Consider the following 24,619-nt stretch of genomic DNA (forward strand, 5'->3'; position numbering starts at 1 on the left):
AGAAAAGGATAAGAAAGATATTACAGCAGCACTGGAGGATGGGTAGAGAGTTACTTTTAAATGCTTGGAGAGGGACTGATCATTCTTGAGTGACCTTCGCCTTCGGTCCAATCCTACCTGCAAATATTTAAATACCTATGTAGAATAATACTGTTCTATGGACAATGCAGTACAACTATGTAAAAATGAAACAGCTTTAGTTGTCTTCATGCTACAAAAGGTTGAAGGCAGCAAGAAAAGAGAAAGACCCAACATGGGATGGATTGACTCAATCAAGGAAGTCACAAACCTCAATTTGCAAGACCTGAGCAAGGCTGTAATGATAGGATGTTTTGTAGAACAGCAATTCATAGGGTTGCCATGAGTCAGAGGTGACTTGACAACACTTAACACACAACTGACAATATTTAATTCCATTTAACAGAGGAAAAGGGTACCTGTAACTTTTGTTCCTATAACTAGGGGAAGTGGGATTTCTTCAGGAAGATCTTTAAACTGGGATATGTCTGCCACCTTCCGCTGCTGCAGAAGTCTAATTTTCTGCCGTTTCTGTTTTAATGCAGATCTTTCCTCTTCAAAGAACGCAGAAGAACATCTGCAAATAAGCAAGCAATTTTTTTTTTCATTTGCACTAATTCTGAACCTGGTCACTGTGCAAATAGAAAAACCTAAAGAATGAGGCCAAGACATTTGTCTACAGAAACTTCTAGGAAAAGGCAAAGATCTCACAGTGATGCGTTACAGAATCTTGGCAACTATTTTGGAGGAGGAAGGAGCAGCAAGTCAAGCAGACAGGGAAGGAGGAGGAGTTGCTGCTATCACAGCTGTGTGAGCAAAGCAGGCAGAGGCAGTGGCACTGCAGGTGGGCAGGATGGCACCTTACCAAAGGTAAGACAGAAAACTTTTATACCATTTTATATTTTAAAAATCTAATCATAACAAAAGAGCCAGTGTCGACAAGGATTCCTCCTGAACCGTTTGCTAAAGTTGAAAATGTTTATAAACAAGTGCTTGTTTCCCCCCAAGTCTTAACACTGACACAGCACTTATTTCCCACTTTCCAGCCAAAAAGCTGTGAATAACTTTGAGAAATAAGGATAAAAATATTAATTCAAAATGTTCCTCAGGGAGGAGAATATCAGCCACCCTCACTTCCACTGATGGTCTCATGAAATGTAAAGGGTAGAAAACTCTTCATGAATCTGGATCCAGGTACTACAGCCTGGTTACTTCCAGTACTCCCAATGCCAGTAGTGCAGAGTATGGCAGAACACATCTGGACAACTTTATTGGGGATGGAAATATCCACAATATCTACAGATGTCTGTTAGTTACTGTAGCAGAGTATAAATGCTTATCTACCCTGAATAGCTTGGGTTCTGCATAGCTCATTAATCTCTCAGTGGTTCACACGTGCTTTAAAGGACATAAGAAAATGCTCTACTTAGTATCTTCCCAGATGTGAGACTGGCCTCAGGATTTCATTTAATACTATTTACTATCTATAGGGCCCCACATAAATTCACAGTTATATCACTATAGAGTTTTTATTTGTCTGGTTTTAGCAACCTATGCTTGGGTGGACTTAAATTTCCTCTGCAGAGCTGCCATTTTACCATAAAGGTAAAATTTGGTTTTACAATAGTTGTAATTACCATATATACTTGTGTGTAAGTCGAGTTTTTCAGCACATTTTTTGTGCTGAAAAAGCCCCCCTCGACTTATACACGAGTCAGCTGTATTTTAAAAAATATTTTAGGGTTTTTACTTTGTCGGCCTCCAGGGGACGCAGTTTTTAGACTAACGGCACCAGAATTTCAGGATATCATCAGGTGACACTACTGATGGTACCTGCCAAGTTTGGTTCAGGGGATCCAAAGTTATGGACCCCCAAAAGGGCTGCCCCATCCCCCATTGTTTCCAATGGGAGCTAATAGTAGATGGGGCTACATTTTGAGGGTCCATAACTTTGGACTCCTTGAATCAAACTTCACTAAACCTGGGTGGTATCATCAGGATAATCTCTTGCTGATACCAGCCAGGTTTGGTGATGTTTGGTTCAGGGAGTCCAAAGTTATGGACCCCCAAAGTGGGTGCTCCCATCCCCCATTGTTTCCAATGGAAGCTAATAGTAGATGGGGCTACCCTTTTGAGGGTCCATAAGAACATAAGAACATAAGAACTAGCCTGCTGGATCAGACCAGAGTCCATCTAGTCCAGCATTCTGCTACTCGCAGTGGCCCACCAGGTGCCTTTGGGAGCTCACATGCAGGATGTGAAAGCAATGGCCTTCTGCTGCTGCTGCTGCTCCTGAGCACCTGGTCTGCTAAGGCATTTGCAATCTGAGATCAAGGAGGATCAAGATTGGTAGCCATAACTTTGGGCCTCCTGAACTAAACTTCACCAAACCTGGCTGGCATCATCAGGAGAGTCTCCTAAAGATACTCTGAAATGTTGGTACTGCTAACATAAACATTCCTCCCCTGACAGGTTGCGGGAATGTCCCTTCTAAAATGACACCTGCCATGTGCAATTTTAAAAATATGTACACTGAAAATAACGAACTATTCTTTTAAAAAGCAGGGTAGTTTTGAGTCACAGTGAACAGGCATGTTCATTCCAGTTTTTATTGTAAGATCCATTGTTTAAAACCCTTCCTTACAAAAAAGCTAAGGTTTTTGTACTTTTGAAGTTATTGTTGATACCATATTGTTCTTGTTGACCCTCTTTTCCACTTACAGAGCTAGTTTACTGTTTTTCTTTGAAATAAATATTCAAAAACATTTAACCTACTGATGCCTCAATGTAATTTTATTGGTATCTTTATTTTTGAAATTTACCAGTAGCTGCTGCATTTCCCACCCTCGACATACACGAGTCAATAAGTTTTCCCAGTTTTTTATGGTAAAATTAGGTGTCTCGACTTATATGCGAGTTGACTTATACACAAGTATATACAGTATTTTATTCATGGAATGTATACATTGTTGTAACTTGCCCAGGCTATTTACCAGATTAGACAAGCAAGGTTATTAATAAACCTACCCCAATCACTGTAGGCAGCTTTCTGATACTACAGAGTGGCAGGAAGGCTGCCAGGGGTCTTGTGTGCCACAGATTGTGTAGGGTGATCTGTTGAGGGGTGGATGGTCCTGCTTTTTTGGGCAGGACAGCTGAACTAAAATGCTCCTTTTAGTGTGGTGTAGTGATTAAGAGTGATGGACTCAAATCTGGAAAACCAGGTTTGATTCCCCATTCTTCCACATGAGCAGCATCTGGTGAAGTCGATTTGGTAAACTGGGTTTGTTTCCCCACTCCTACGCATGAAGCCTGCTAGGTGACCTTGGGCTAGTCACAGTTCTCTGTTAGTCCCACCTACCTCACAAAATGTCTGTTGTGGGGAGAAGAAGGGAAGGTGTTTGTAAGCCATTTTGAGAACTCCTTTCAGGAGAGAAAGGTAGGATATAAGTCCAAACTATTCCTCTTCTTTAATCCTACTATTCTTAGATCTCAGTCGGGGCAGACTAAAGGTTTTGTAACTCACAGTGCTAACTTGGCAGCTCATTTCACAGTGTAACTATCCTAGCAGAATCATTCTAGTAGAATCACAGTGTAACTATCCTAGTAGAATCATTTTGACCACAGAAGGGATATAGAACTTGTATATATTTAGTTGGTGAAAAAAAGTTGAAATATTTCAGTCTTAGTTATAATTATATGCTGCATCTAGTGTTCTAGAAACTAACCATAAGCTTTGAAAAATGAATTGTTCACAAGAAAACTTCAAATAAAAGCTACCATTAACCACTCATGAAATCCCACTGCTTCCTTCATTCAAATTAATCTTGAAGGTTTTTTTTTGTTTTTTTACCTTCGTGGTTTCCCCATTAATCGTCTGATTTTTCCCCATTCTACTCTTGTTAATTTTCTGGTTTTCAGATTGGGAAACGATTCTTTCAGGCAAACACAGAAATCATTATCACCTTCAAATAGTGGCCTGTTTAAAAAAAAATTGGCATTTGGTTGTTATATAAAGTGCTTTCAGAAAATACATTACAAAATAAGACAATTTCATTTCCACATACATATAACAATTTCCCTTAGATGAGAGATAATAAAAAAAATACAGCCAGTTATTAAGAGTGCAATCCATGTGGAGAGAGGTGAATGCAGTCTTGGACGCAGCATGGAATTGCACCAATTTGGGTGCCCACTCTGTCAGCATAAGGGGTGAATACACTAGAAGAAGGGCTGTTATGCCAGCGGTGAGGTGCTGCGCAACTGTGTGGGGCCTGAACCTCAAAGCTGCTGGACACACTAACATCCGTCTGCTGCAAGAGCCTGTGCCACTGTGGATGAGGGGTTTTTGGGAGGGTGGGGGTTCCAGGGACAGTGCCAACTTTAGTTGATTTCCAATGCCCTCTCAGCCTGGGAACATCATTTTTTTTTTGGTGTTCCAAAAAGGCTGGCATAAGCTAAGCCCTTCAATGAGGCTTTTTACCAGCTGATGGGTTTTTCTGTTTATTTTCTCAGCAACTATGCCACAGAATGCCTCTTTGGAGATGGCGTGGCAACACCATACCCGGCCACTGTGGATCTACCCACCCCCCTTTAGATTGGGCGGCCTATGAACTCATGGTCCAAAACCGACTACCCTTTTTATTACAACGAGAGGGGAAAATATAACATTTATGACTGAAAAATACTTCGAAGTTGACATAGTCAATTTAGAAATTAACAGTGCATGACTTTACTAAAAGAGATATATTCCTACTGACTATGGATGTTACAGATAAGCTCCAGCTACAATTAAACCGTTATAACTCTAACAGTAACATCCTGTGCAGAGGTACTCCACTCTAATCCACACTGAATCAGAAGCAAGTAAGAAATAATTTCATGATGCTACAATTTATAATCAAAACATGAAAGCCCAAAACCAGGTAGAACCAGACTAAGAAGATAAACTGTTCAGTAAAAGTATATTTGATGACAAGGATCGGAAATAGTAATTATTTTTTATCCCAATTAAAATCTGTAACAGTGTGAACCATTTATGTAGATGAATAAACTACCTTACAAAATAAACAGCTGAAAAAACATTAGATATTGATAAAACAATTTTTGCCCCATTTTTCTTAGAAAAAATAACTTTCAGTGTATAAAGGAAATCCATATAGTTACTACATGAAAATGCATATAGTTTAATTCCAATTGTAAAATAATATGTGAAAGGCCTTATAATCATACATACTTATCTATATTGGAATAGAACCATTCATATATACACCATTTGTGAGCTTTTGGAAGTTTGAGTAAATTACGCAGTCGTAAACCAATCTTCTGTGATGCTTTTTTGTCTGGGGTTGGCATTGTTGCAGTAAACTTCTGGACAATAAAAGAAAATAGAGATTACTAACGGACGAACAATCAAAGTGAAATCTTGCTACTTTATAAACTGTGGTTTGAATCTCACCTACAATTTCTGTAGATTAAAAGGAAAGGGGAATTTTTGCTGGTTCTTTTCTCCTTAAAGAGCCCTCTGATCCCTCCCCCAGCTATTCCTGGGAGACCCCTGTTGCCAGAAGCACATTTTGGGAATCTTTACAGCTGCTGTAGGAAGTGGGAAAATCAACAAAAATTGAACACACACCCTGCTCATGTAAATTCCAGATGAGATTCTTGCCGTTTTTTAAAAAAAGAAATACTATTATTATAGTGTACTCTCAATCAAGCACATAACCAGCATAACACAAATTTATCTTATCTGGCCACGGAAATCTGTACATGTAAGCAAGTACTCTCTGGATAAAAAACTAAAAGCATAAATCCAAAGTGCATTTAGATGTCCTTTTAGGCTAGAGTGTGGATGCTTCCTTTGTTTCTTATTATTGCTTATCTCCTAAATCTGGAGTTACATCCTGCCCCCCCCCCCCCACACACACACACAATTTGTGCTCAATAATTAGAACATAGCATGTTCTGCTCAATTGTTTCAGATCCACTGGTGCATTCATTTCTGCTTTTTCATGGCAGGCTCCTTGTGTTCTGTTTAATTGCTATCAAGTTGCATCTGACTTATGGCAACCCTTTATTTATTTATTTGTTTGTTTGTTTGTTTATTTATTACTTCGATTTATACTCCACCCTACCCCCGAAGGCCTCAGGGCAGCAACAACAATAAAACTATTACAATAAAACAGAAACAATCTTAATAAATAATTTAAAACAGATGGCGACTTTCACATACTTTATCAAACACCGCCCCCCCCCCCCCCGGAAGCCAAAACAGATGACAAGCAGATGAAATCGATGGCAAAAAGGACATTTTCGATCAGCATCCTCCAAAATGTCCTATTGTTAACAGCCTTGCTCAGGTCTTGCAAACTGAGGATCATAGCTTCCTTGGTTGAGTCAACCCATCTCATGTTGGGCCTTCTTTTCCCCCTAACATTATTGTCTTTTCCAGTGATTCTTGTCTTCTCATAATGTGACCAAATACAGTGGCATACAACAAGGCGAGGGGGCGACACCCCCGGGCACGTGCTAGTGCGGGGGCATGGCAGGGGCATTCCGGGGTGGGCAGGGGTGCAGAGCGCATGCGTGCCCCAGGTGCAGTTCCCCCTCGCTCCGGCCCTGGGCATATCTGCCTGGGGACATGTCCCGGGCATACACCTTTTGGTAACTTGGGGGACATCAGGTGCCCCCCCCCACATGACACAATGGCATGCACTGCAGCCACCAAGTCCTGCCCCCTACAGCCTCCAAATCTGGACCTTTTGAAAGCACAGAGGCGAAGGGGGGCAAGGCCACACACCCCACCTCTGTGCAGGCTAGAGGGTGGGGCACCACCCCACGCACCCCTTCATGCAGATAAGTCAAAGCCCCCACCCCTGAGCCCCACCCCCTGGTCTGCAAGGAGGCCTTTCTTTTAGCAGGCCCAGTCCTGCCTTAGACTGTCTTTTTAAGTTATGGTATTTGCATATTTAGCAAAGGTTCATGGGTATGTTGTTGAAATGCTCACCGTAACTTGAAAAGATAGTCCAAGACAGGACTGGGTCTGCTAAAAAAAAAAAAAGGATCTCCTTGCAGACCAGGGGGTGGGGGCCTACCCCTGCCCTCACCTCTAAGCCCTGTCCCCTGCCTCTGTGCAGGCAAGTCAAAGCTTGTGAAAGCTGGCTGACGTGTGCGGGGGGGGGGGGGGGCTCGCCCACAGGGGGGCACACAGAGAAGGAGTTGTCTCCAGGCGGCATTTCCTACCCATACACCTCTGCCAAAGTACAATAGCCTCAGTTCAATCATTTTAGCTTCTAGGGAGAGTTCAGGGTTCATTTGATCTAGGACCCACTGATTTGTCTTTTTGGAAATCCACGGTATCTGTAAAACTCTGCTGTAACAGCAGTGCAATCCATGCACAGAGAAGGAGTTGTCTCCAGGCGGCATTTCCTACCCATACGTCTCTGCCAAAGTACAATAGCCTCAGTTCAATCATTTTAGCTTCTAGGGAGAGTTCAGGGTTCATTTGATCTAGGACCCACTGATTTGTCTTTTTGGAAATCCACGGTATCTGTAAAACTCTGCTGTAACAGCAGTGCAATCCATGCACAGAGAAGGAGTTGTCTCCAGGCGGCATTTCCTACCCATACGCCTCTGCCAAAGTACAATAGCCTCAGTTCAATCATTTTAGCTTCTAGGGCAGTGATGGCGAACCTTTTTGAGACCGAGTGCCCAAACTTCAACCCAAAACCCACTTATTTATCGCAAAGTGTCAACCCGGCAATTTGAACCGAATACTGAGGTTTCAGTTTAGAAAAAACGGTTGGCTACGAGGCATGTGTTACTTGGGAGTAAGCTTGGTGGTAGTTGTTGGCTTTGCTTTGACGCAACCATGCAACAGGTGAATCACGGCCCTAGGAGGGTTTTCTCAGAAGTAAGCCCCATTGCCAGCAACTGAGCTTACTCCTAGGTAAAGGATCGCGGTTTAGTTCTTTGCATGAAAATCAGTGGGGTTTAACAGCGCTTAACAGGGTTACCTACACTGCTTCCCCAAAATTAGGTCTTAGGTTTAATGCTAATAATCGAGCCCAGCGGCCCAGGCCAGCCTAGATGTGGGGGGAGGGGGGCAATTCCCCCCCCCACCACATGATGAACTCTATGCGTGCCCACAGAGAGGGCTCTGAGTGCCACCTCTGGCACCCGTGCCATAGGTTCACCATCACTGTTCTAGGGAGAGTTCAGGGTTCATTTGATCTAGGACCCACTGATTTGTCTTTTTGGAAATCCACGGTATCTGTAAAACTCTGCTGTAACAGCAGTGCAATCCATGCACAGAGAAGGAGTTGTCTCCAGGCGGCATTTCCTACCCATATGCCTCTGCCAAAGTACAATAGCCTCAGTTCAATCATTTTAGCTTCTAGGGAGAGTTCAGGGTTCATTTGATCTAGGACCCACTGATTTGTCTTTTTGGAAATCCACGGTATCTGTAAAACTCTGCTGTAACACCTCATTACAAAGGAATCTCTTTCTATCAGTTTTCTTCATTGCCCTATTTTCATACCTATACATAATAAAGACTCCTTGCGAACGCAGAATTAATCGGCCTAGTTTCTTGACTGGTCTTAGCAATGCGAAGTAATATATTGACTTATGTTAAGACTAACAAGATCCTTCATTTCAATATACTTAGAGGATTTGACTCTGTACAGGTCAGCACTGAACCAGTCTGTTGGTTTCTTATGGTTTACTGGTTAAGAGTTTTATGGTTATTGATTTTAACATCATGCCAAACTATCTTGGAATAATGTCCAGATTCAAATATTTCTGAATATTACTAATTATTGTTAATTTGAATTGTAATAATGAAACTGAAAAACTGAGTGGTTTATGATTCATTTACTGGTTAGTTTAAAGTTTTAGCCTGGCTATGGGAGAATGTAAACAAGTGTTATATAAGTATACCTGTGGAACCATTGCAACCCTCTGATTTCTTTTAGGTGATCTTGTATTTATTTGTCTTTCTTCTTCTTCACAAAAGGAACGACTTCGTTTTGAACTTCTGAATGACTGGAATAAAATAAAAATCAAGATAATTTACTTGTTTCAATATATCAAATCCCTGATAAACAAGCAGAGAGTGCTTCCTTTCTTAGCATCTGTTTTGATACATGTAACACAATTAAGGCCTAGAACCCATTAGTTCCCCTTGTAACTTTAAAAAGTAATTTTACTTTCAGTTGAAAGTAATGCATCTCCATGCAATGTTGCTGGCTCCCCATGTGTAAAACTTTTGGTACTCATGTTATTTTTTATGATTCTGAAATGGGATAGCTATTGGTTTAGTCCATTCTTAATCTTTACATTTTGGTGTTTTAGCATTAGTTGTAAAAAAGGTTACGTAAGAGCGGCCTCATTCAGAGAACTGCTCCATTTAAGCCAGCACTGATAATTCTGACAGCAGATCTCTCAGTACTACATAGTTTGCAGCTCTGCTGTATGACGTATTTCACATGAACTTGCTACAGACTGAACTACTAAACTCCAGAAAAGCAGCAGATACACATTACAATAAATCAACATTGGAAAATAAGGCAGAAAATGAGTTTCACCCTTGAGCTATGGCTCCTCTCCAAAACTTTGAAGGTGCTCTGTGTCAGAACCTCCTTTAACCAGACAAGCCAACCTGACACTCTGTATTCTAAAATATTTAGTTCCCTTTGTTAGCGAATCTGTCAATGTTAAATACTTGTTTGTGTCCATGTTAATGTCAGTGAGAAAGAACAGCACATGTTCTCCAAATGCAGAGACACCAATTCAGCTAAAAATGCTTACCTGTAGCTGGGTTGAACCACATTATTACAGCATTCTTCAGCTAGATCCCTCTGGTACTGTCATAATATTTCAACACAACCAATTGTTTACTACTTAGTTACTGCCTGATTAGTGGCTGGAACTATTTAGCAAGCCCACTGGCAAACTGAGCTAGGCTGAAGATGGACCTTTAAGCCACCCCTACTTTGTATGGCTGTCTATCTGTGCCTGTTGCTCGGCTGACCTTTCTACATATGAGAAAATGAAAACTACTGTCAGATTGTCACCTGGAGTTCCTTGCCCTCCAGCCAGAGGCGCAGCTGTAACAGGGCGGGGTGGGAACAAACATCCCAGGCAGGCAGCTGTTGGGTCACGTGGGAGGCAGAAAATTGCCCCCCTCGCCCCTCCTCCTCCTGCCCTCGGCCCTGCCCCACCAGACTGCTCCTGAAGGAGCAGCCTGGCAGTGCTGCCGTCTAGCGCCCCTTGGTCAGGCCCGGCCCTGTCAGGCTGCCCCAGACTGCTGTCACGCTGCCTAAGGTAAGAGGGGCACAGCCTGGGCCTACGGGGGCCTGGTAGAGGCCTTCCCTCCCCCACCACCCCTTGCCACCCTCACCCCTGGGATGTGTGATTGTTGTGTTCAGACATATGGCCAGGGGCTTGGGCTATGATTTGATGCTGATTTGGGAGGGGGGGGGGTCTTGGTGCAAAAATCATAAGGATCCATGGGAATCCATGTTTTTCAACCAAGTACTGTGTTTCCCCCCAAATAAGACAGGGTCTTATATTAATTTTTGGTACAAAAGATTCATTAGGCTTATTTTCAGGGATGTCTTATTTTTTTCCATGATTTTGGGCCCCGTTCCCCCCCACGTGATCAGATCAGCTGTGCCGGGGAATCTGTAACAAGGGCTTATTTTTGGAGTAGGGGTTATATTTCAAGCATCCTCCAAAAATCATGCTAGGGCTTATTTTTGGGGTAGGGCTTATTTTCAGGGAAACAGGGTATTTGCGCCTCTGCGGCATCATGAAGCATGAGATGTGTGATTGTTGGGCTCAAACATGTGGCTAATGGCTGGAGTTGTCATGTGCTGGTGATTTTGGGATGACTTAGGGCAAAAATCATGAGGATCAGTGTTTTTCAAGCAGATTTTTGCACCACTGTGGCACCACAGAGCGTGGGATGTGCAATTGTTTTGGTGCTGCCTGTAGACCAGGGGTAGGGAACCTGCGGCTCTCCAGATGTTCAGGAACTACAATTCCCATCAGCCCCTACCAGCATAGCCAATTGGCCATGCTGACAGAGGCTGATGGGAATTGTAGTTCCTGAACATCTGGAGAGCCGCAGGTTCCCTACCCCTGCTGTAGACTAAGACATGTTCTATAGTTTCATGGTGGTTTCATTTCATTCCAATGCAAAAATCATATGAATTATGAGGATCTGTTTAATATCATCTGGATCCGGCTTTAACCCAGATTTGTGAGTTGGGGCATGTTCTATAACAAGGGTAGGGAACCTGCGGCTCTCCAGATGTTCAGGAACTACAATTCCCATCAGCCCCTACCAGCATGGCCAATTGGCCATGCTGACAGAGGCTGATGGGAATTGTAGTTCCTGAACATCTGGAGAGCCGCAGGTTCCCTACCCCTGTTCTATAATGTGATGGTGACTTTGAGATGACCTGGTGGGGGAGGACAGCTGCCCATGGGAGGCGGGACTCAGATTTTGCCCTGGGTTCCACTTTCCCTAGAAGAATTTTTCTCTATGCTTGCTTTTTTCTGGTGTTTTGCCCTGGAAGAGTCAATAAATTGTTGTAGTGTAGTTGCTTAATAGTATGAATTGGAAGTACTTAAAAGTGGCACATTAATGCTAAGAATAATAACATAATAAACCCCCTCATGGACACCCCTTTGTTGTAGGGAAGGGGCTTGCGTGCTTCGATTACGTTGAGAGCTATGCTGGAGGTATACTACCAGAAGGGGCTCCCAAGCCAGACAGCTCTCAACCGAGAAACCAGACTAAGAGTGTCCACCAACCCATACAATATGGTGATACAAATGAAAAATAATTCCGTACTGCATTGGTCGTCGTGTGGATTAACAAGGGCCGTGTTGCATGCTGGAGTCCCTGGGCATGTGTCAACAAGTGGGCTACAAGTGGACCAATCATCAAAAAGAAAGAAATATAGTGCGCAAAAAAATCATGCCATCGTGGCTTGTTTTCAACTCTGAAAAAAAGAGGATACTTGAAGCGGATGTACAAACTGTGGAAACAACACTACCCATATTCGAATATTACGGAGCAAAGACTGGCAGATCAAAGGCGATTCATCATATGAAATAAAGCGTGTATAGAGATAGAACTGGAAGAAATCCAGAAAAATTGTGAAAAGAAAGCAACTATAACACTAGAAGGAAGAACAGTACATACTTCAGAAACAACAAGAGAGAGATAATAGTAGAACTATTAGATGAAACTGCCAGTACAGGAGAGGAAATAATAGTGCAACCACCAGAGAAAGTCCCCATGGAAACAACTGATGGACTGACTGAAAGATCCTAGTTAAGAAGAAGAGTTGGATTTATATCCCCCTTTCTCTCCTGTAAGGAGACTCCTTTCTCTTCCTGCCCACAACAAATGTCCTGTGAGGTAGGTAGGGCTGAGAGAGCTGTGACGAGCCCAAGGTCACCCAGCTGGCATGTGTTGGAGTGTACAAGCTACTCTGAATTCCCCAGATAAGCCTCCACAACTCAAGTGGCAGAGTGGTTCTCCACATTAGAATGCACCTGCTCTTAACCACTATGCCACTGTGTAGTAGAAAATAATTCAATGCAGCAAAGAAGGGAGAGTTATGTCTCTCTTTTCTCCTATCTATAGTAGTGAAAGTGGCTAACACCTGCTAAAATTGCTTATGGAAGCCCCCTGGCTATGACCATGCCCTGATTATGAGTAAAGAAGCTTTCTGGATGTTGGCCAAATAATTTAAGTATAAATTACAACATGAAAGAAAAGATAGTGTGATACAAGTTGAAACAATAGCCACCACATATGCTAACATAAGTTTTATATTTATATCACCAAGGCAGCCCAACTGGCATTTTTTCATCTTTGCCAGGTGAGGCAGCTCACCCCCTACTTATCGTTCTGTGATCTGGCTACAGTGATCCACGCAAAGGTCACCTCAATATTGGACTACTGCAATGTCTGGAAACTCCAGCTGGTCCAGAATGCAGCTTCCTGGTTCCTCTCGGGGTCGCCATGGTGACACATACATCACCGGTGTTGTGTGAGCTGCACTGGTTGCCAGTTGAGAGCTGGATCAGATTCAAGGTTTTAACGCTGACTTTTAAAGCCCTTCACGGTCTAGGCCCAGGATATTTGTGTGACCGCCTCTTCCATTATAACCCCCAGTGGACATTATAACCCCCAGTGGACATTATAACCCCCAGCGGACATTAAGGACAGAGCCCTTAGGGGATGGGCGGTGTATCAAATTGAATGAATGAATGAATGAATGAATGAATGAATGAATGAATGAATGAATAAATAAGGTCAGGAACCAAGGGACTCCTAATTACCCCTGGCCCACGGGAGGTCCGTCTGGCCTCAATGTGGGCCAGGGCCTTCTCAGCTTTAGCCCCTTCCTGGGGGAACAGCCTCCCAGAGGAGATCAGTTCCACAGAGCTTGCAAAATGGAGCTGTTCTTCCAGGCCAGGGGTCGGGAACCCGCGGCTCGCGAGCCGCATGCGGTTCTTCCGCCGCTGTTCTGCGGCTCCATGAGCGGAGCCGCTGGCCCCACCTTCGCCCGCCCTGCAGGCAGCAGGGCGGGCGCATCTCTCGCCCGCGGCCGGCTAGGCCGCGCCGCGGGCTTTGCCTCCTGCCCGCCCCGCTGCTTGCGGGGCGGGCGCTCTCCCGGTGGCCGGGCAGGCCGAGCCGCCGGGCCCCTCTTCGCCCGCCCTGCAGGAAGCAGGGCAGGCACATCTCTAGCCTGCGGCCGGTGAGGCCGCGCCGCGGGCTTTGCCTCCTGCCCGCCCCGCTGCTTGCGGGGCGGGCGCTCTCCCGGCGGCCGGGCAGGCCAAGCCGCCGGGCCCCTCTTCGCCCCCCGACTTCGCTGGTTGCGGGGCCGCCGGCCCCAGCCTCACCTGCCCTGCAGGCGGGGGGGGGTGAGCGGGGGGAGGGAGGGCGAGCGAGCGAGCAAGTCGGCGGGGGAGCGGACGGGGGGCGAGCGAGTGGGTGGGGGGGTGAGTGGGGGTGTGCCAAATGGCTCTTTGGTGGTGAGCCAAATTTGGTGGTGAGCCAAATGGCTCTTTGAGGGGAAAAGGTTCCCGACCCCTGTTCCAGGCATTCCATTGAGGCTGGTACTGTGACCGTCAGCCTCCCCTGGGGCCATGTCATCTTAGCCACAAGTCTCATTTTTTTCCACTTGGTTTGCAGACTGCAGTGAAGTTTGGTTTTGTCAATTGCTGATTTCATGGATTTTGTGGTTTTATTTAATTACTTTGAGCACTGTCTTTGATTTTTAAATTATGGGTATTTTATGTTGAAACAGTTTTTATGAAAAGTAATTTTGCTTGTACATCGCCCTGAGCCAGATCTGGGAGGGGCAATTAATAAGTCTAATAAATAAATAAATAATAAATAACAGGGCATTCTGAAGCAGAATTACTCCAGTTCAATGGACTTAAAGCAGAGTAACTGCAGATGTTTGTACTGCATGATTCCCATTGACTTTTGCTGTTTCAGTCAATTGCTTTATCTGAGCATTTATTGAAATAAGTGAGGAATAAAGTTTTTTTACAATTCCACACTGTAGCGGGGGGAAATGCACAGATATTATATCCAAGAACACACAATATCCTTGTATTCTAATGCTGTGGATGGTTACCAAGTTTTTTAGTGAGTTCAGGGGGATTTACACCAAAGAAAGAGCACACAGAACTGCAGACTTAGCTTTGATGACATTAGAAATAGTTTTGAAAACACAATGGCAAAATATGCTCAAAATCCCCAAATGAGCAAAAAGGCCAGATAAAACAAAAGCAAATATGGATTTTCAATAAACTTAGGGAGCCACTAACTCAAGTCAGTGTTATCCCTTACCATTTCTACTGCAGCGCCTGCATTCTTGCCTTTCCAAATAGGTGTTTTCTGCACAGAAGTGAATTTTTCATTCCATGTGTTAGATAAGCTTCCCTCTGTTATGAACAAGTCACATATAAATGCAGTTATCTCCTCATATGTAAAATAAGCAGAATAACCATTCTAAAATATATTAAAGAAAATTAAGATTTTGCAGTATTAATATTGTAAACCTTCCCTGTACCAGTCACATATCTATAGCATTCCTGCTTTCCCTGAAGTACTTTCCTCCTAACAGAATTTCCAGCTGATACCAGAACAATAAAAACAAGGACCTGGGAGATGAGCATTGGATGGAGGGGAGGGCAAGGTCTGCTCTTTCTTTTGCCCTAAACATTTCTTTACTGAGCCTTCATATTTCTAATTCTGTGTTTGGAAACTGTATGAAATCACCATGCCTAAGGAACACAGGAATATCTGTTTCATTGTATGCAAGTTGTAAAATTTATTGTGCATCATACACAAGTGTTATGGCGATCATAAGATATTTTGTGACACAGGCTCTTTCTTCTCTAACTTCTCCTGAATCTGTTGGTGCCTAATTCATCCACAGTAAGTGAAATTCAGCTGACCTTGCCTTCCCACTTACGGAGTAAGCTGTCCTTAAATTGCATTCACATTTGTGACTGCACTTTCATGATTGCTACAACCTAAGAAGTAAACATGTCTTACCTTTCAAACTGACCAGGGCTTTTGCAGATGAACCTGCAATTGATAACATAAAATCAATATACATTACAATATGTCTCACAGTAGAGTCATAGATGGCAATATTAATATCTCATATAGCCAACTTTTTTTCTGCATTAGTAAGGAACCAGTGAGAATAAAATTGTTTAAGTACAGTTCCCAACCAAGAAGTTCCATTCCAAAAATCTCTAATTCACTATTTTCTTAGGAAAAAAGTATTAGTGGCTCAGGGGATACCACAAGAGGGGATACCACAAGAGTTAAACCAAGGTCAAAATGGGTTACATTTATAGTGTCCATATACCAGGATATCACAAGAGTTAAACCAAGGTCACAATGGGTTATATTTATAGTGTCCATATACCAGGAAAGTACCACTATTAAGTTATAACAGCAAGAACAATTTACAGTTCTATGGCACCCTAAATACTAATAAATTATGGCATATGCTTTTGTGTGGTATAGTCCATCTTGTCAGACATTATTTACTTGGAAGCAAACTTGAATTCAGTAGAATTTCTTTTTGAGTAAGTATGCACAGAACAACGCAGCTAGTCTAGATTTGAAATTAAATAGCATTAGTGCAGTAAATGCCAATGTGATATCCTTCAGGCCTCATCGGAAGCTTAGAAGCTTTCAGTAAGAAGCAAAAGCAGGATGATATCCTTGCAAACTTTCTGTTTACAAATGACTAAATAGTTATTTCAACAAAATTATAGCAACTGTGAAGTCACTAACACAGCTGTGCCAGCACATTTCCAAAACCAGGCATGATCTTCAATTTTTTAAAGCAATGTTGATTTAGAGAGGTTTCCCCCTTTCAAATACAGCAATGTGAGTTTATGCATAGCAGAGAATGAAAGATTAAACCACTTTTCATCCACTTCTCCAACCCTAAAGCAAGTATTTAGATTATGTCCTCATCCATCTTCCCTGTCAGCCTGTTCTGATACAACACAAGTAGCACCAATTCAAGTGGAGTACCAAACATCACATTATTAAGCCACCTTCATGGTCCATGTAAGGGTAGAAAGGCAGGATAGGGCTTTTGTAAATAAATAAGTAAACAAATAAAATGTGAAAAACTGCGAAGAAAAAAATAGTGGAGACAAGACATAAGACTGCTCTAACTTACAACAGAAGATTTGCAACGGTCAAGCAAATACCGGCAAAACGATGCTGTAACTTCCCCCCTGCCCCATCTCTAATTTTCCAGTTTTCTATTCTGCCATAGCTTACTGAGTTGCTAAAAGAAGATACTTTAAGAAGATGCTTTAAAAAGTATTACATCACTACTGATTTTTTCAGAATGGACACACAATGTAAGAAATTACAGTGACCAAAGGAGGAGATGAATCTGATATTTCTATATTCTGACATTATCAATGGATGTGGTGCTTTATTAAGTATGAAAATACTTAATTACGTACTTTATTAAATACTAAATTAGTGGCTGTCCAATTCTTCGGCAGAAGCCAAATTAGAAAAAATGTTCTAGCAACAAGCAAGATGGAGTCTCAGTTATTCCAGGCACTGCCTTTACCTCAGATGATTTCTTGTGTTCCTGTTTTGATGGAAGATTGTCAGTAGGAAAAACTTTGCCATACTGCTAACTTTCCTCCTGATGTCTGGGGCAAGAAGACCTCATCCCTGTACACCAAAAAGGAACTGTGACTCACAAAAGGTCACACCCTGCCCAAACTTTGTTAGTCTTTACAGTGCTACTGGACTCTTTTCTACTATTACAGTATACAGTACTGTAATAAATCAATAAGCCTACCTACATAGTGGCATTCTTGGCTTTAGGGACTATTCGATCATGGCCTTTTGACAGGTCATCTTAAGCATGTCAACAGAGTAACACTATGTTGCACAGAACAACAGCATACAGATGTGCTGCTCAAATTGCATAGAGCCCAACTGTAGCCCAAACCAAATTTCAGTGAAAGAGAGTAACAGTACCAAAAAAAAGGCTCTGTAGGGGCTCATAATTATAAGGCAGGTTGCACTCTGCAACCCACCTGCAAGTCCAGACTTGTGGGTTCAACAGCACTAGTCTAGAAAAAGACAATAACTAGTTGTCACACCTGTAAGTGCTGATGCAATAATAGTTCTTGACCTACAGAATTAACACCTACAAGATCTGACTAATGTATAATTATCCTAGGCTACTTTCTTAGATATGTTCTAGTGATGTAAAAGGCAAGTATTTCTATGTAAAGATGTTTGGAATAAGAAAACAAACATACTAGACAAATATTTACCCAAACTGAGGTGGAGGAGGACTTCAATAATAGGATGCCTCTTCCCCCCCTCTCTACCCTTTCCCTAGCCAGGAAAAAAAAGATGCCTCAGTGGTAACTTTATGGAAATTAAGGTGCTCCCCATAAATACTCAGAGGAAAAAAATCATTTTCACAAGCAGCAGATAAGGAGAAAAGGCTGTGTCTGGACTGAACCCCTTCAGCCCTGCTGGCAGGAGTTGACATGACAGAATGCTCACCAATGGCGAACAATTATTCCAACAAAGAAAAAAATAATGGAAGAAGTTAGTCTTCTAAATAAGTCCCCCCCCCCCCCAAATGGGTGACTCTTCCTTCTCTTTTAGATCAGGAGGAAACTTGCCTTGAGGTTAGGTTAGCCAGGAATCTAAGCTGTGGTTGCCTTGAATGAATTTTGAAATTTAATTTAAAATATTTACTGGGCAATAGACTTTAACATATGAAGCTGATGCTAAGACACACATCTTGATCTTCCCCTTCCTCGGGTACTCCCCTCCTCCATTTTATTCTCACAGTAATACCATGAGACATTAAAGACAAAGTTCAACTAGTCTAAAGTCATTCTCAGTGCAATCCTATGCAGAGTTACTCTGTTCTTGGACCATTGTGGGCTTCAACTGGTATAGAGTAATGCTGTTAGTGTGTTTCATGAAAGTGAGGATTTGAATTCAGGTCATACTAATGCCTACAACACAGTGGGACTCATATAAATTAATATTTAGATATGCAGCCATGTTGGCTTTCAGACAATGCCAGTTTTATGATTCTATATTGAACATAAAAGCATAAGCAAAAATCTTGCACGCATTCATGCAAATATATCTATGTCATATATTATCTCTCTGTTCAGTGTACAAGTTTTGTACATGGTAATCTGTCATAAGTCTCTCTAAAAGGCAAAAAAACATCTTTGAACAATTCTGTCTGAACACAGGGTTATCCCTGTTAGCTATTTCACTATGATCCTAAAATGTGTGGTTTCATTTTGCAATACATTTTGAACATGTTTTGCTAATGATGGTAAGAGTCTATTTAAGTAGTTACCATACAAGTAGTTATTTCCATGGCCAAAGTATACTGCTATGTGTCTGCTATACATATTGTAAGCTGAAACTTTTATCATGCTGCAGTGAATTTTTACACCTGATGAGATGCTTTTCTACATACTGATTATAAATTTAAAAGTTTAAAAATATATTTTAGAATTTTCTTAATTATTTTGGTAGTTTAAACACTTATAATTAACATACAAATCCTTCACAAGCAATTCATAATTTTCCTCCAAGTGCTCTTTTATTCTCTTTCATATACCTCTGTTTTGTGTAACATCAAGATGGTTGTACATCTAAATATGCAATTAGCATGTCACTTTGCATTCTGGTGCATGACATTGGCCATCAAGCTCATAACTCCTATTCAAGTACACAGAAAACTAGTATTTGTCAGTTAAATCCATGTGTTCATTAACATTGTCATATAAGGTGCCTATGCTTTGCAAGCTTACATGACGCTTCCCCGTGTTTAATACAAGGCATGGGCTTGAAGGCTGTGTAGATTTCTGAGGGTCCAAAGGGGAGGAGGAAGATTTTTACAGCTGCTCTACAGGATACTTCCAATTCTTGTCAAGCTATTCTGGGGGGCACTTGTCCCGTAGGAACACCATTTCAGGGTGTGTTTTAGGCTGCCAATTAGGAGGGAGGAATCAACTAAAATCACCCCCCCCCCAAATATGCCTGTGGCAATCTAGCTGGAAATCTAGATGAGCCATTGTGTGTTAGCTGCCCCAGTGTTCATTCCTCAAAAAGAGTTTATATCAATATGCACCACTGTTCAGTTGATATTTTCTCTTAATACTCTCTTTTTTACATAAATAAAAGATCTCTAGCCAGTATTAGAGCCACGTTTATATGGCAGATTCTAATTCTTCATGGAAGATATTATTTATTTATTTATTTATTATTTGGGTTTATAAACCGCCCTCCCCCAAAGGGCTCAGGGCGGTGTACAACATGGATAGAGCACAATAACATTTTAAATACGATAAATATAAGTTAAAACAGCTCTAATAAGAATAAAAATAAACCCTTCCCCATTTAAAATGCAGCATTAATTAACTCAGGATGGCGGCCTCTACTAATTCCCATAACCCCAAACAAAAGGGGTGGCGGTGATCTCCAAGCGGATGATATCGTGAATGGAGAAAAAAAAAAAAGAGAGGAGGAAGGAAGAAGGAGGGAAAGGGGCCCCTATCAACAGCTGGGAGTCTTCCCCAAAGGTCCGGTGGAACAGACTCAGTCTTACAGGCCCCATGAACTCAGCAAGATCCCTGCAGAGGGTCCGGATACAGCTGATGGAAGAGCTGCCTTACCAGGCAGGGGCCAGAGCTGTAAAGGCTCCTTGAAAGCTCCGAGGTGGAGGCTACAGTCCGTATCATCGAGGGGCTGGGAATCACTTGATAGAGTTGGCCTCTGCTGAACGCAGAGGCCTATTCGGCTGACATATGGGGGTAAGAGCGGTCCACTTAGATGCACGGAGAGGGTCCCAGGTCAGCATAGCAAGGCCCTTAAAGGTTAACACCAACACCTTGAAAATGATTCGGAATTCAATTGGTAACCAGTGCAAGCGGCGGAGCACAGGGGTAATATGTTCTCCCCTGGCACCCCCTGTGAGCATACGCGCCGCTGCATTCTGGACCATTTTTAATTTCCGAATCAGACGCAAGGGAAGGCCCGCGTAGAGCGAGTTGCAATATGTTCTTACCTATAATGTAGTTTCTTTTGGATGCACAATATGAGACATCCTTTCCACACAGTCTTTGCTCAAAAGTGAAATATACCACATCGACACCTGTGTTCTGCCAAAATGCTTCTCCCAAACAAAATACATCCAAGTTTTTGCTATCCTTCCAAGACAGTGCCTAGACAACCCAGGTGGATCATACAGACAAGGCCAATTAAGTATAACACACTACTGTTTTTCCACACCAAGCCTCATAACAGGAACCATGTTCTTTCATAGTGAATACCCCCAAAACAACGTTCTGTCCTTTGATTCTGTACTCAAATATATTAACATTTAATATGTTACATATACATGAGAAGAGAATTTTATACACCACTTTCCTCTACCTTAAAGAGCATTAAACTGGCTTACAAACATAAACACAATCCCTTCCCCTCCCCATAACAGACATATTGTGAGTTCTGCAAGAACTGGGAGTAGCCCAAGGTCACCCAGCAGACTTCACATGAAGGAGTGCGGAATCACACGATTCTCTAGGATAGAGTCCACCATTCTCAGCCATTACACAATTATATGGACCAGAGATTGACCCATACAAGGAATTACAAGGAAACTTTCTTGCACAGCAATTTTTTTGGTTTGTTTTTTGTTATTACCGTAGAAGGCAAAAAGACCTGGACAATCCCCCGATCCACTGACGGCAAATGTCACGCCAACCTCCAGGAGCCGGTGCCCGAGCCAGGACAGACCTTACGTTGCCCTGCCTGCAATCTCTCTGCTCTGCGAAGGTGCAATGTCAGTGCCACCCAGTGCCCTGAACTACACACAAAGCGGTTCTGCCGGGCTTGACAAGGCGTGCCACGCTTCCTGCCCATCAGTGACACTGTCCTGCCTGCGGCGGGTCGGGTCGGGGGGTGCAGGGCGCGGCTCACCCCCGACGGAGAAAAGCGGAGCTTATATAACAGCGGCTTCCGGCCCTGCTCTACAGGTCTCCCTAAGAAGGGAGCTCGAGGGACCAGCTGTGGGGCGACGCACCAGACAGCGGAGCTAGGCCGGGACGGGACTGAGGAAGGAGACTGTTGCTCCGGCCCCGCACTGATCCGGCGCCCATAACAACAGCGATAGCAGCAGCAGGCGACGGAGACATCGCAAGCAGCAAACGCAGAAACGGGAGCAGCTGGAAGGTCCCGTCCCCGGAACCGCTCGTCGAGGAACGGCGCTACACGTAGGACCGGCGGCGGGGCACAGCCGAGGGGCACAGGGCGCTACTCACTCTCGTCAGGCAGCTGATCCAACTCCGCCATCTTGAAGGAGCCGCGCCGCTTTTTCAAAGGCTGCCTGCCGCGGTGCATTGTGGGCAAAGGCAACTCGGTCCTCCGGCTGGCCTCGCTGGCGGACGGCGGCGTGTGGAGCGGCGGAGACTGCCGGGGCTGCGTCAAGGCGGGGGCGGGGGCTCGCGCGCGCGGCTTTGCTACCCGCTGGTGGGATTATAAGGTCTCCGGTGGAGTGGGTGCAACGTCAAGGGCCAGTGTGGGACCCTGCAAAACTTCACGACTTTGGTGCCTCTGCAGATTTCGCTTGTCCGTCTCGCCCTTGAGCTGAAATCTTTACTTCTACAATTGCTAGGACTTTGGGGGAAAAATGTTTTAATGTGCCACGAACGGTGTGTGTGTGTGTGTGTGTGTCACAAAATTGTATGAGTCGCTCTCCTGTTTCGTTTCGTGCTCCTAGCCTAAATTTGCCAACAAGATTCGACTCTGCATTGTTTCCTACTTTTTGCGTTTCGGTCACCTGAGGTGTGTGATCACCTCCACAAATTCTTTCCTGTAAATATTTGAGTCCCTCCCCCCCTTAACTATCCATGTTCAGTAATGAAACTCACTTGTGACCATGTATTTGTCCTTTGCCCTCTTTCCAGCATTTCATTAAAAGAAGTACAGTTCACATAAGTGGCTGAAAATTTCAGGATCCAAAACAAAATTAAACTTCTATTTGCAGTTCCAAATTCTGCAGTCAACTGAGTAAATTAATGATTTGACCAGATACAGTAGCTCATTTCAGCATTTGGCATCCTTCAAAACAAGCATTATAACATGGAGGTGACAGATTGATATAAGAACAAATCTCCAAAGTGCTAGAGTGTGAATCCTTACACATCCAAGAGATACCATTCTATCACCAGTCTCCTTAACTAACCCAACTGTCAGAAAACAAGGGACTGAGTCTGTAGCCCTCCCAGTCTAAGATCAAGAAGTCATCCCTGCAAGGCACTTGCCAGTTGAGTTCCAAAAACCAGTTATTCCGGTAGCTATAACCAATTGTGCTAAAAAATTAGATTCCGCTTGAAGGCCCCAAACACCACAAAATAAGGTTTAAGGGAATGTGCAGGAATGCACAATAGAGGAGCAATGAACATCTGGGATAAAATAATAATTGAATATCTAACCTAAGCACATTTATAAGCATTGGTTCTCTAAATCTAGATATTAACTGACAAAACAGTCCAACAGAGTTTCTCAGTCCAAAGTCAGTGCCCTGGCCATGATGGCCCACCTGGCCTAAAATCGGGAGGTACCCCCAAAACAGATGTAATGCAGAGAAGGGGCAAAGACTAGAATGAAAGATGCCGAATGACCCGGCATGATTCTAGTTGACCAATCAAAAGTCTAGCAAATGATATAATTTAATCAGGTATATTGCTAACCAGGTGACCCAACCAGTCAAGTTTATTTTCATTGTGAGACTCAGTACTCTGCAGCTGTTCAGGGCCTAATTAAGCAAGTACTTCCTCCTGCTCCTGCATCCTTGCTCTAATGAGAGGGAAGATGTAGGCAAACTCCTTCCCTGGATTCTTTGGCTTCGCAACTGTTAGACCTAATGGTCTAACTGGCCTCTGGGTAGACTTCTTTCCTTCCTTATTCCCTGACCCTGCAGTCAGCTTGACCTCAAGTTCTCAGAGAAAGAGAAGCTTGCATGATTTTAGCAGATCCTTGTGCTGTGGTGGCAGCTGCCTAAACAACATTTAAAATGTCTGGATAGCTGATCAAATTCCAGTAGTCACTCAAAAGTCTTGCTGGGCAAACGCAGAAACGGGAGCAGCTGGAAGGTCCTGTTCCTGGAACCGCTCATCGAGGAATGGCACTACACGAAGGATTGGTGGCAGGGCACAGCTGAGGGGCACAGGGCGCTACTCACTCTCGTCAGGCAGCTAATTCAACTCCGCCATCTTGAAAGAGCTGCGCCACTTTTTCAAAGGCTGCCTGGCACAGTGCATTGTGGGAAAGGCGACTCGGTACTCCAGCTGGCCTCGCTGGAAGACAGCGATGGGTGAAGTGGCGGAGGCTCCTGGGTCAAGGCGGGAGAATGAGATTAAACAAATGTTGGATAAATGGGGGGGAAATGAATTTATCACTACAGTATATGGAAGAATCTCATTGATCAAAAGGTTAGCATTACCTAAGTTGGTATTTTTGTTCCAATGTATCCCATTCATTACCTGAACTAAATTATTCGCTGATTGGCAGATGCAAATAATAAAATTTGTCTGGAGTGGGAGGAAACCAAAAGTAAAATATAAGAATTTAATTGATGAGAAAAAAAGAGGAAGATATGCTTTACCAGATCTCCAACTATATCACAACTCAGCGGCACTGATGTGGATTAGAACATGGATAGTGTTAAAAGATGACATATTATCACTGGAAAGATACAAAATGAATAAAGGCTGGCATAATTACTTGTGGCCAAACTCAGAAAAATAAAAAATAAATTAATAAGGACATCAAAATACATTACTTAAGAATTATTCTATTTAAAATATGGATAAAATACAGAAAAATCTTTTGTACTTAGACTCCAATTTGGATATCCTGTATGGAAGCACTTCAGATAAAATATAATAACGAAGGTAAAAATTGGCCAAGCTACCAAGAATTAATAGAAATAAAAGAAGGAAAAATAAC

At 43.1% G+C, this 24,619-nt stretch overlaps 1 protein-coding gene across 3 annotated transcripts in view; it reads right to left on the minus strand.

Moving 5' to 3' along the window:
• The window catches only part of LIN9 (lin-9 DREAM MuvB core complex component), a 35,478-nt gene extending 13,469 nt beyond the window's left edge, over positions 1-22,009 (minus strand). The window contains exons 1-7 of one of the 3 annotated variants that reach the window (XM_048507381.1): positions 21,931-22,009; positions 15,617-15,649; positions 14,906-15,000; positions 8,959-9,063; positions 5,255-5,388; positions 3,872-3,997; positions 438-595 (exon numbers count right to left, since the gene is read on the minus strand). In XM_048507381.1, the coding sequence (XP_048363338.1) occupies positions 438-595; positions 3,872-3,997; positions 5,255-5,388; positions 8,959-9,063; positions 14,906-15,000; positions 15,617-15,649; positions 21,931-22,009 (730 nt within the window). Of the gene's footprint in view, positions 1-437; positions 596-3,871; positions 3,998-5,254; positions 5,389-8,958; positions 9,064-14,905; positions 15,001-15,616; positions 15,650-21,313; positions 21,874-21,930 lie in introns of those variants that run through there. The other 2 variants (XM_048507454.1, XM_048507532.1) reach the window with 2 other exon arrangements.
• Positions 22,010-24,619: the final 2,610 nt, after the last annotated feature.

This window comes from Sphaerodactylus townsendi, linkage group LG01, assembly GCF_021028975.2.
Source record: "Sphaerodactylus townsendi isolate TG3544 linkage group LG01, MPM_Stown_v2.3, whole genome shotgun sequence".
Taxonomy (NCBI): domain Eukaryota; kingdom Metazoa; phylum Chordata; class Lepidosauria; order Squamata; family Sphaerodactylidae; genus Sphaerodactylus; species Sphaerodactylus townsendi.